The 13,353-nt window shown below is 33.5% G+C and overlaps 1 protein-coding gene across 2 annotated transcripts; it reads right to left on the bottom strand.

Moving 5' to 3' along the window:
• Nucleotides 1–4,575: 4,575 nt before the first annotated feature.
• Nucleotides 4,576–12,586, bottom strand: LOC107910658 (PHD finger protein ALFIN-LIKE 7). Of its 2 annotated transcripts, none has more exons than XM_016838595.2 (5): nt 12,061–12,586; nt 11,913–11,945; nt 9,988–10,216; nt 5,215–5,344; nt 4,576–5,097 (listed from the first exon to the last, which is right to left on the bottom strand). In XM_016838595.2, the coding sequence occupies exons 1-5, from the start codon at nt 12,155–12,157 to the stop codon at nt 4,831–4,833; spliced, it is 756 nt and encodes a 251-aa protein (XP_016694084.1). In that variant the 5' UTR covers nt 12,158–12,586; the 3' UTR covers nt 4,576–4,830. The 2 variants fall into 2 exon arrangements, with proteins under 2 accessions (XP_016694084.1, XP_016694085.1); XM_016838596.2 differs by having other exon boundaries at nt 5,218–5,344; nt 12,061–12,512.
• Nucleotides 12,587–13,353: the final 767 nt, after the last annotated feature.

The following is a 13,353-nucleotide window of genomic DNA, read 5'->3' as shown; positions in this document are numbered from 1 at the left end:
TAATAAGACCTAAACAGAGATAGAAAAATAAGACAGAATAAGCATTACTAATGCTTAGTAATTCTGTATGAAATTTACTTAAACAATTAAAACACATTGGTATTGAACCTGTCATCCCTTGACATCCTTACGATTTCATATACATTTCAACAAAACAACCAATAAGTTAGTTTGTTTACACATCAAACACTTATAATACGAATCACATGTACTTAACCAATATCTAAATTCATAAGCATATAATTAAATTCATGTTCAGATTACATTGAATTCATGCTCGATTTACGACATAACCATTTAACTCATATTTAATCTTTTGACCATTTATAACTCAAGTCATTTTGTTCCATTATCATTCACATCCTAAACAAAATAACTCACTTCAGTTCATATTTAAACAAATAAACTAGCTATTATATAGATCACTGCTATCAAAATTTCACAACAACAGGTGAGTTTATCACACACGAATCATATAACATTTATGACATTCCAGTCTCATTTATCCAATAAAAATTGATATTCAACATCATTCAAACAATTTCATTAAAATAATATCATGGGCCTGATGAAGTATAGCAAACATAACTCAGATACACGGTTACCTACACCACACCAGGGAGCATCGTAATGCTAACAGGGGCACCGAAGTGCAATGTATAAGCACCAAAGTGCAAACCTGTACAAGCACACATTTTAACCCAATTAGCATGCCAATTATATCCTAATTGTTTGCTATGTTAAAACGAGCATTTAAATAGGATTCGTAACATTTATAAGTCAAGGGCACTTAATGATCTCAGGATACATATCATAACCAGGAAACAATCATTTTGTATCTCACATAAATCATATTCCACAAGAATACATGGTTTACAATTAGATCCTTAATCCTTTCTCACGTTAGTACTAAATTATAAACGTTTCAAAATTTCAAACTCTGTAGCTATATACACGTTTTCATAGTTCAAAAACAATTCAAGTACATTCCAAATCATGTAATATCATCACACGCATCTCTTGCATTTATATAACAACTTCACATTCAGTCGATACCACACATCTATTCATATTTATCATATTATTCATATTTTTACGATTAAATATATTTTTTGTCAATACTTGATGTATATAACATTTCTAACTTATATTAAAATGAAATAGCACAACATATGAAGAATTAATAAAGTAAGTCCATATGAACTTGCCTAACCAAACCAGTAACAATTACGACATCGAGGACAATTTCATAATTTTTCCTTTTTTTTGCGATTAAGCTCCGATTGGTTCAATCCTTGATCTATATGATAATTAAGTTCAATTTATCAATTCCAAAAGTCGTATAACATCTTAGTATATGCATATAACTACTTAATTTCATTTTACACAGTTTCTTTAAAGTTTCGCATTTTATTCAATTTAGTCCTTAAAACCGATATGGTTATATCTTTAAATTCTAAGCTTCATTATTCAATCCAATTTTAATTTTGTCCTGGTACAACCCTCTAGATACAATAATTATAGAAATTTCATATCAATTTTGGCATATTCACATTTTAGGACCTATACTCAAATTTTAACAAATTTCACTTTACAATTTAGCCCATAATCAAATCTAAGCTTATAACCAAACTATCTAACAGCAAAAAAAATCAAAAACTATTAATGGAAAATTTTCAAAACTTTAACAATTTTACGATTTAGTACTCGAGCTAGCTAGATTAAGCTACAACGATCTCAAAAACATAAAAATTATGAAAAAAGGACTAAAATGACATATGTATTCAAAGATTGGAAGCTTGGTCGAATGTTTCCTTAGTTCATCCATGGAGAATTCGGTGGGAAAAAGAAAATGAGAAAAGATGATGACTTATTTGTTTTCTTTTATCTTTTATCCTGTTTACTATTAATTAAATACTATAATTAACATATTTCCACTTAAAACCATGCTATGACCTTCCACTATAATGGAGTATGGTCTAATTATCATTTAAATCCTTTCAATAATACTATTTAACTCATTTAGCTAATAAAAATTAATAGTGATTAACTTTTACAATTTTTACGATTTAGTTCTTGTACCTCAATTAGTCATCCAATTACTAAAATCTCCGGATCAAAATTGAATTCACCTATAAAACAGATCCATAAATATTTAATAAAAATATATATGAGCTCAGTTTATGGAAATGAGGTCCCGGTACCTCATTTTCTAAAATCATTGACTTTTGAATCGATACACTTGTATCTTGACTAACTTTCCACATAAATAAAATTATTAGACTAGAATTCAGCATAATATTGTAATAACCTCATAAGTATTAATAAATAATATTTACTGACTCGATCATCAAAAAATGGAGTTTTGAAACTACTGTTTTCGGTACCCGTTGAAAATCGAGTTGTTACACTTGTGCCTGCAAAACATTCATCAATTCTGCCAAACTAACCTTTGATAGATCTTTAGTGTCTTCCATGAGGATATTAGTAGCTTCAAATATTTCAGAAATAGTTACAATAATTTTTTGAACTAATCTGGAATCAAAAAATTCATATCTAAGTAATCTTACTTTGTTTGCGATTCCAATCAATTTGTCAAAGCACTCCTTCACCATCTCGGAGTCGTTCATCTTCTGGTGTTCAAACTCTCTAATCAGGTTCAAAATTTTCATTCCTTTAATCCTTTCATCTCCTTCATACTCCTCCTTCAAGAAATTCCAAACTTCAAAGGCTGACTTCATTATCATGATTGTGAGAAAGATTTCAGATGAGAGTGTAGCAAATAACATAGCTCTTGCCTTTGCTTTTCTTAATTTCCTCTCCTTGTGATTCTTGATTTGCGCCATAGTAGGATTGGAAGGTAATGGAGGAACTTCATAGTCCTCCTTCACAGCTTCCCAAAATCATTTACCTCTAGATGGGCCTCCATCCTTGCTGCGCAAACATGGTAACCTTCACCATTGAAAGCAGGTGGTACAAATGCAATGAAAAGGATTTTTGAATCCATAAAAGAAGAAGGAAGACAAAATATTTTCCTTTAGTTACAGGTCCCTCAAGAAGATAGCTCTTGATATTAATTTGTTGGAATAAATTCTACTATAACTTAAAGAAACAAAGATAAAGACTAGGAGAAAAAAAGATAGAAATAATTGTTGGTAAAGTCACATATTTATTGAGTTGAAGTGTTGTATAAATGCATGAAAAAACTAACAACCACATCCTAGAATCAACTACCATATTTCATGATCAACAAACTCCTAAAATCGACAACAATAATGAAGCGGTTTAAAAAATGAGAAAAATTAGTAAAAAATTGTTTTGACCAAATCTTGCAGCAACTAAAGAACAACTTCAATACTCTAAACTATTTTATAAATTGTTAAAATCACTCATATATATTTGCTGAATGAGGATATGATGGTTGTGATGGTGGTTCATCTTTGGTTAGAATGGAAAGTCGCTATGTCTTGGGTCTAGTTGGATGGTTTGGTAGAATGAGTTTTCTAATTGACTGATACATAATCAATTGAGTCTCTTCCTCTCATGTATTGTAAGTGAGTTTATATATGAGAGACAAAGGAATCCACACGCCTTGAATTTGCCAACAATAGAGCTATATCTTGTATTTTTCTAATGATAGTGATATGACGTCCGAACCTAAGGATATGACATTTTAAGACAATCTGATAAAAAATGAGTTTGAAACCCCATGTGCACTCAACGAAGGTGAGCTTGCAAAGGTTCGCCATGGCATTGAATGTGATTCAAGATTCACCGCCCGGTGTGAATATATGCATGGCATGAGATTCATCCATTAATGACATGTCAAAATTGAATCAAATCAAATTTTCAAATATAAAATTGCACTAAACCATAATTCATGTATAACATTACACATTTGATCAAAGTTCATGTATATTTTTTATATTTATCTTTTCTTTTAAGAAATAAATTATTTTATAGAATATTTATATAAAAAATTAAATGATATAACTACTTATATTTTTTTTTTATAAATATAGGAATTTTGGTATTTTCGAATTTCATTAATTGAATTGGTCCCATTTAATTCATGAAACCAAATTAAATATATATTTTTATTATAGGAAAGACTAAACTTGTATCAAAATATTTCGTAAGGTTAATATAATAATGGCAATGGAAGGGGTTGAAGGAAAGGATTGCCTCATCCGACGTTTACATGGATGTTTTTCCTTGGGTTTTTTTAGGAAACGTTTGCATGGTGCTAAAAACATGGAGGTGCATTTGGTCGGTTCGATTATTTTATGGCAACATCGAAATTTTTATATTAACCGAAATCGATTTGATTATACTTTCATTTTGTTTTATCTATAATTTTGTTGAAGCCTGCAATCAAAATTCCAGGTAGCAGTTTTTTCATTCATCATCCCCCCTGAACTTCAAAAGAAATAGAAAAGCGTACAGTTTTGAGTACCGGCCTTGGGTTTGGATGTTTGGGCCATTTGAACTCTTGTTTGAATATACTTCAACAAGAATCTTTGGAGTTAATATATGTTCGTTATTCTTATGGAATATATGCTAAAAAAACCAAGATGCAAAGTAATTTTAAAAATTAAGAAAGGCGAAGCAGAAAGAAGAAATTACAACAAGGTAATAAGTCCGAAAAGACAAAAAACAGAAGTGCAGCATATGTTGCCAGCTTCAGTTTCGAGCGGAAGACAAAAGGGTAGCAAAACTTAAAACCCCATCCGCAGTTAATCAACTAAAGGGGCAACTCTGTCTATAATGAAAATGCTATCAACCTTGTCTGCTTCGTTTAAGCTACAACTTCAACTTCTCACCCTACTTTTAAACCCTAGCCCTCTTGCTACTGCAACTTGGGCATTTATACTGCTTGATATGCTCTGCCTTTGCAGGTGTAATCTTCACACATTTCCCATGGAACCATCTCTCGCAGATATCACAGCAAATCCAGAATTCATCTGTGCCATAGCTATCCCCACATGCCCCACAAGTCGCACCCTGTTCATCATCTTCCTCATCTTCCCCACTTTCATCCTCATCCTTAGATGCAGACATCTTTACCACCTTACTCTCCGATTCAGATTGACGTGACTGCCAACAGCAAGCATATGAAGCCATGAAGGTGACATCAATTAAGAGAAGCACATATAAAGGGGATGAAAACACAACTGAGAAAAGCATCCAAGTTTCAATTTTGGAACTTTGTACCACTTTAGCACTTGATTTGCTTTTGCCACTGCTGTTGTGATTAGCATATTGCTCTGTTGGTTGTTTGACATTGCCTGTCACGACTTCAAAAATGGTCGGAAGTTCGTTTATCATCCGAAAAAGCCTTTTCCTGCAAAAAGAAGATAAAAAAACAAATCTATTTACAACAATATTAGCAATTTCAAATCAACTAAGTCACCGGACAATGTAATGCCAGGGCCTATTGGGCAAGTTGCATACACATCATTCAAGTACAATATAGGAAAACTCTTGTCAGGAAGAACCCACCGCCTACCACCTCACAAACACAAACATAAATAAGCCCCTTAGGGCCTGGGAGCATGCATGCGTTCATGGAGGCAGGTAAAATACGCATGTGTCACCAATACCTAGGCTAGGGGAAAAGGTACTTTTAATTAATAACTAGTCAACAATCCATTTTATTTATTGATACAAATAAGAATCTATGAAAATATCAACCAAACTTTATCCCACACTTAATACTTAAGAAATCAATGTGGAAAATATTAATATATATACATACATATATGATTAGACACTTAATCATGAATTTGTGAATATGAAGGAGAAATGCTTTTTACTATTTTAGAATTCGAGGGGATTATACTCAAGATCTCATTTTGCAGTTGCATTGGCCTAAAAGTTCCATGAAAACCATATGGAACTCTAAATGGCAAGGTGATTCTGGCTACAGGTTTACTGTAAAGCTCTTTGCTTCAATTAGAAGAACCTGTTTGCAATAAAAGAGGAAAAATGAATATATTTAGCGTCTTAAAATCAAGGGTTAATTGTATCAGATGTCACTGAATTATGGATCGAATTCTAAATTGGTCCATACTTGGAAACATTTCAATTGATTTCTTTAACTAAAGTATTGTAACATACACATTACACAAAACCATCTATGATGGTTCTACATTCTACAATATTTGTCACTAAAACATTAGTTAAGTGGAGGATAGTAAAATATTTATTGTTGATTAATGGTTAGTGTAGAGCCATGTAGAGGAAAAATCAGAAACCTGCTAAGATTCCTAAAAAACTGACCATTTTAATCTTTACAAGGAGCTTAGAAGTATCGTCCCAGCTATATGGAATACATAAATATTTCCATCAGCTTCACAGCAGCAAATATGTTTCAAGAGAATATCTTATAGATGCAATGCAATTCTTATTCAGAACCAATGCCAATCCTTAAAAGTACAATCAAATTATCTTTCTTTTAATCCAATATGTGGATTGCCAACCACGATATGAGAATAGTTGGAGCAATTCCTGAAGGTTTAGTGAACACGGATAAACATTGGTGGTCATAGTCATCAAAATAAGACACAAGTCCAGAGGCCAAGGAAAACGATCATGTGAAATTATTAACAAAAAGTCCTCATTCATACCTCTTTCATGAATTTCATTCACTAGCAATTGACTCGCACCATTTAGATATGGGTTTCGAACCAAGTGTCCAAGTAGCATGCCAATAGTGCAAAGCAAGAATTGTGTTTAAGCAAAGCACTTTGACTCCAGGTGAATCTAATAACCCATTACTTCACAAAAGTTCTGTCCCTATTCCAAGGATATTCTAGCACAACCTGATTCTCCTGAAAGCATTAGAACTTAAATTTCAACTGCAACTTTCAAAAACTTAGCCTCCATATTGAGTGTAGGTTCTGAAAAACTACATCAAATCCTTTTACTCCAAAATCATCACTTGACATTGTGTCCCTTGAAATATACAAAGGATTTCCCACTCGCCACCAATCTCTTTGTCTTCTGAGGTTGTGTCTGTCACTCTACAAGGAACTGAAGATTCCCTCAACTAAATACACATCAATTTCTTCACTTTCTTCATGATACTCATCATAAATAGGTTCTAACATATCACTCGTGCTCTTCCATCTCGGTTAAGTTCACACTTTGTTTAGGACAAGAAAAAGAACCATAGCCTTTCTTACCACAAGTAAAACAACGAATCTGAGAATTACTGCCAGGCTTAGAAACATTCTGTCCGGCTCTATTTTCAACCACAAATCTCACCAAAGCCTTCCCCTTCTCACTCCTCTCAATATTTCCCATATTCCCTCCACCACAATGATTTATAAAGGAAGTCTCATAGTTTTTAGAGTTTGGTCAGTTTTAACACCTAAAACAACTCCAACCCCCTTTGTGCTACTCCAATCCTTCTATAATTGGCTTTCTTGCACCGTATCACCGTACATACTTTTCAGCCTTTAAAGCATTTTGACGTGCCTTCAAAGTAGAATATAATAACCATTCCGACCTCATTCCTAATATATTGGTTTAACCTTGGTAGAAAACAAGATGTCATCTGTTCATTACTCTCATTCAACCAAACTCAAATAGGGAAATTGTTAAGTTAAGAAATGTACACAGACAATCCCTTCTGCCTTAATGAGTGGAGCTTCTCAAAAAACTCTATTGCATAATCAGCTGGTAGGAATTGCTTGTGCAATTTCGCTTCAGTGTGGTTCCCATATGCTGATTTTGGGCTTACATGGGCATGTTTCATGCGCAGATCGTGACACATGCATGTTGCTCTTCAACTCTCTTCCACCATTGGAACGCAGTGCCTTTCAATTTTAGTTTCACAAACAGTAGTTTCCTAGCCTCCACTATAGGTTTCAACTCAAAATAATTCTCCAAACTAGCTTCCCAATCCAGGTAATCTTCTACATGCATCTTACAATGAAAATCAACCTGAGTCTTAATTCTGCCCCCATTTATTTCAAGGGCATGCACCAACCACTCCTCCAATCAACCTTGTATTGCACAATTTGCAAGACCAGCACCGTGAAGGGTTTTCTTCCTCACCAAAATGAAATTCACCAACAAGACTATCTTCCAGTAAGTTAAACAAGTTTTGGGCACCTTCAAGAATCTCTCCATTTGGGCTCTCACTAGTTCCTATCACAGACTAACATATAATGCACACAAAAATCTTTATTCACACATTGTATCACAGCCAATTATGTTTCTTAACTCTGATTTTCTCACAAATTGTTAAGTTAAGAAATGTACACAGACAATCCCTTCTGCCTTAATGAGTGGAGCTTCTCAAAAAACTCTATTGCATAATCAGCTGGTAGGAACTGCTTGTGCAATTTCGCTTCAGTGTGGTTCCCATGTGCTGATTTTGGGCTTACATGGGCATGTTTCATGCGCAGATCGTGACACATGCATGTTGCTCTTCAACTCTCTTCCACCATTGGAACGCAGTGCCTTTCAATTTTAGTTTCACAAACAGTAGTTTCCTAGCCTCCACTATAGGTTTCAACTCAAAATAAGTCTCCAAACTAGCTTCCCAATCCAGGTAATCTTCTACATGCATCTTACAATGAAAATCAACCTGAGTCTTAATTCTGCCCCCATTTATTTCAAGGGCATGCACCAACCACTCCTCCAATCAACCTTGTATTGCACAATTTGCAAGACCAGCACCGTGAAGGGTTTTCTTCCTCACCAAAATGAAATTCACCAACAAGACTATCTTCCAGTAAGTTAAACAAGTTTTGGGCACCTTCAAGAATCTCTCCATTTGGGCTCTCACTAGTTCCTATCACAGACTAACATATAATGCACACAAAAATCTTTATTCACACATTGTATCACAGCCAATTATGTTTCTTAACTCTGATTTTCTCTTCCTTGACCTCTACCACATCCAAGCATAGTAGCAAACCTAAATATAAACCTAGGAGATAATTAGGCTCTGATGCCAAAAAATTGGCGTAGTTTATGGAGAAAAACAACAGCAAAAACTGAAAAACAATTGAGATAGAAGTTGGAACTCTTGAAAATGTAGGGTTATAAAACCTTTAGTTCATGTCTATTAATTCAAAGAAAATGAAAATAATGTTGTAGCCATGATACTTTACAACTTATTTACACTAGGGTTACAATGAAGTTTTAAAACTACCCCTAGATTTAAACCTTAAAACTTATAATCCTATCCCTAAATTGAAACCTTGAAGATAACTTATAATCCTAGACATCTGTATAGATATTTAATATTTAATAAATATGACTAAAATAATGAAATAAAATATTACTAGTAGCTCCTGTGTCACACTAGTTCTCTTTAACTGGAAATTAATGGTTAAATCACTCTATGGGTTTGTATATATTTTGGAGCGCACTCCAATCTCTATTTCGTTTCAAGAGAATGCAAGCCTTTATTGAGCATTACGTAATACTAGTCAAGTGGTGAAATGGAATAGAACACCTCATCTAGCATTTTTGGCTTCCAGAGTCCACTCTGGTACTCCCGCTCAAGATCCAAACTGCACTCTCAAACATGATATTTATAAAAAGTAAACAGGACAATCACCTGCTCAGGTGTCTGAGGATAAGGCTAGATAGCTATTGCATGTTAGTAAGAAGTGCAAGAATATCTCCCAATGCACCTATTTTCCAAATTTAAAACAAACAAGTATGCAAAATTAAAGATAGAACGAAGATTAAACAAACTTCTCACAACTTTATATATCAACTATTACTTAAACCTTCATAAACTTTGTGCTTTTAAAAGTTGACCAGTCAGATTGGTAACTTGCAAAGTAAATCTGAAACGAACTCATTTGAACAGAACTTGGGTACTAGATTCCTAGAGGGTACATGCAAAGAGAATAATGCAGTTAGCAGTAATTTTAAAAGTGAATCATGATACTGCAGCAATTGGGCTTTCCAAGCAGAAACTCAATACTCCAATAGCAGACAAAGAAAAAGCAAACATACCTCTCATTCTTGCCAAATGAAAATCGTGCACCAAAATAGAAAGCAACAGCAAGCAACCACGAATCACTATGAACTGCTACCAACGATAGCCAGTCCTTCTCCTGCATCCCATCCCTAGCAAAGTTTACGCCCAGTGCAGGCTCTGGAAGCTCAGGAGGCACCTCCTCAACAGGCAAGTTAACTTCCCATGTCTCATTTGGAAGTCCATAAAGGCATAAGTTCTCCTTCTCTGCAATTAAATTCAATACAATCAGAAAAGAAATGTAAAACCAGAAGTTTCACAGATATAACACCGCTAAAATGAATCACAACATACAGAATGTTAATAACTTTTTAAGTTGTTAAATTGCATCAAGGTGAAAACATTCAGTGATAAACAAGATTTCCAGTATATAAATAAATATAAGCAGGTAGAATTTTTTGAAAAAGAAAAAATGTAATCACAACAGCCACAAGCAACACATTTCAGTAGTGATTGTCCAGTACCAGAAGAAATCAAACTATTCCTACAAATTAAAATTTAAGAATAAATCCAGGATATTGTGTCTATTATTAGTTTCAAGTTGACTAAGCAGCATTTTAAAGTTAAGAGTAATTTTCGAGTTCAAATGAAGAAAAGAAAACATTCCATTTCCACTCTATGTTCAGTAAGATAAATTCGTTAAAGAATTATATGACTATGACAGAACTCAGGCAATTCTGAAATCATGGAGGAAACTATAAATGAAGACACGACAAGTAGTCTTCTGCATGAACAGTGATGACATAAAACAAAGAAAACCATATTACTACATGTTCATTTCAGTCTCCCTTTTAGTTCCAATTGTATGATATCAAACTCAAGTTAGATTAACAAGGAGTTCCTGCCACTTGTTAACGAACCTAGACTTTGAAGGTTTAGACCAGGGATACACATTAACAAACATGTAGAGCAATATGCGAAACAACAGAAAAAGTAATCATAATATCACCAGAATTTAAATATTAATATTAACAACAAACAGACCAAAACTCATAAATGAAAGAAAAAGAAAAGGTACATTTCTGAGGAAACAAAAAAATAAAATTGCAAAACTTCAGCCAGTTCAGGCAGTAACATGGGGCAGGTCAATTAGTAGTAAATAAATCATGATCTCGACCATTGTGAAAAGGAAAAGATTAACGAAAGAAACAGGTTTAGGCAATTTCGACGAACATGTTATTTTACAGCTTCCATATCCAGGCTTCAATTTTTTTTCAACGCTGAGAATGGACACTTGCCAGAGTGGTTAACTAGCAAAACAGTCACTCTATCAAAACCAAAAACAAAAGACAGCTCATTTGCAAGAAAAGTAATGCACTCCTTGCAGGCAAAGCAAGTAGAGTGTAGGAAATGCATCAAGGCTTGAGCCATCAACAATAATCAAGGGGCTGATATGATAATCTGTGAGGACTAAAACAATAAAAGAAAAGGGGGGGGGGGTAAAAAGACATGGCCTCCCATGATTGAAGTGAATTGAATTAGGAATTCTTACAGTGTACTCCACATAAAACATGTTGACATAACAAGCATGACCTATTTACAGATTGATAAGGTCGAGAAGGAAACCAGAGGCTCACAGAACTGAAGATCAAACTAAAAATCGCAAAATCAAGAACTAGAAATTAGACAATTTAACTGACCACTCAGCCATCATGCAAGAGACAAAATTAACTGCTTTCGCTAAATACATTTGACAATGAGATGTTCATATTAGCTTTCGTCAAAGAGTCTGCTTCTACAACAGGATAAAATATGTGTTTTGTCAGACATTTAGAAAATCTAGCAGAGATAGATAAGAAGTAGCTAACCAAAGAACGAAAACTCGAGAAGAGTAAAACGAACATAGACGCAAAATAAATGCCGCAAAATTAGAAGATACAGAGAAGAGCAAAAAATAGCCCACCGGGATCACACTGTTGGTAGAACTTATCAACATCTGCCAAAAATAACCCAAAGACATTACTTGAATTAGTTTGTAATTTTGAATATATATATATATAATAGCCATAACAGCAACAACGAAAGAAAGAAAGAAAGAGAGGCGAAGGAACCAGTGGTGAGAGCCTTAATCAAGCCAGAGCGTCTGCCCCTGAAGTCATTAAAGACCTCTTCTACCGTTCTGGGTATTGGGTGTGGTACCCCTTCCATTCCTTTTTTGAATTTCTGTTTAAATTTTTGCCCTCACTAACCCAATCTTAATATATAGACATAAATCAAAATGAAGAGTCGTACTGGTACGTGGACCAAACAAACTACAAATCAAAGGAAAATCAGAATTAGGGTTTTCTGCTGGCTTTGGGAATAGAATTAGAGGTGGGATTGCGATTAACTTCAATTTTATATTTAATATAATATATACTTTGTAAAAGAGAGCAGCACGCGGATAACAGAAACTAAAAATCCAAATTTAGAACGATTCATTGATGTGCCGTCCTCTTGCATCAACATTTTTACTCTTCTTTTTAAGCATACATATACCATTCCTTTTCCTACAATTTAATATGCCTACTCTCATCTATTCTCTTTTATATACTAATTTTCTTAATTATATTTTCTTTAATCATCTAGATTAATTACATTTTACTGAACGATACATACCGGTATGATATTTTGTTACATTACTCATATTCTATATATCACAGGTAAAAGTGTTCATGGCTCAGGTCGAGACTTGATTCTAAAAATATTTCAAGCTCAAATCTATTTTCAGACCGACTTGACCCACCCTTAAAACTCATTTCACTATTCTATAATAATAAAATATTAAAAATTATATTTTTAATTCACATTTATATATTTTAATAATTAAATTTAAATTTGAACAATATTTTTAATAAATTAATTTGAATTCGGGTGGGTCCAAGGTACAAAAATCTTTGTCCAAGCCAGACCCAAGTCAGGCCGAGCTTATTGGGTCGGGTGGGCTAGCTAGCCCTTGGATAGGGTCCAAAATTTAGTAATATGCCATTTAAAAATAAATAAATTAGGGTTTCAGGCTGGTTTTTCGCATCCTACAAGGCGTTTTCTGACTTTTTTGACACATTAGCTTTTCTGGTCAGATGATTAAATAATAGTGGCTTTATCTTTAAGCCTCAGATTCAATTTCTCTCTTACTCATATTTGTATTTTTTTTATTTCATGTTATTTCAAACTTTTTTTATTTTTAATTAATGTTTTTAACAGATTAGCTCATCTGGTTATAATTAAATAATAGTGATTTCATTCTTAAGTCTTAGGTTCAATTCCTCTTTTAAGCACCTTTTGTATTTTTTATTTTATGTTGTTTCAAACTTTTTTTATTTTTAATTAATAAATATATTGTTTTCAAGTTTTTTATTTTTAAT

The sequence above is a fragment of the Gossypium hirsutum genome, chromosome D02 (genome assembly GCF_007990345.1).
Source record: "Gossypium hirsutum isolate 1008001.06 chromosome D02, Gossypium_hirsutum_v2.1, whole genome shotgun sequence".
Taxonomy (NCBI): Eukaryota; Viridiplantae; Streptophyta; class Magnoliopsida; order Malvales; family Malvaceae; genus Gossypium; species Gossypium hirsutum.
Note: the sequence above shows the minus strand (reverse complement) of the source record. Positions and strands in the feature narration are given on the sequence as shown.

Bases quoted from the DNA above. Each gene is read 5' to 3' on its own strand.
- LOC107910658 (XM_016838595.2), bottom strand. From the start codon at position 12,157: ATGGAAGGGGTACCACACCCAATACCCAGAACGGTAGAAGAGGTCTTT. The intron at 10,217-11,912 runs GTGGGCTATTTT...ATTTAATTGCAG, and splicing joins CTACCAACAGTGTGATCCCG to AGAAGGAGAACTTATGCCTT. The intron at 5,098-5,214 runs GTACAAAGTTCC...TGCTGTTGGCAG, and splicing joins GCAAATCAAGTGCTAAAGTG to TCACGTCAATCTGAATCGGA.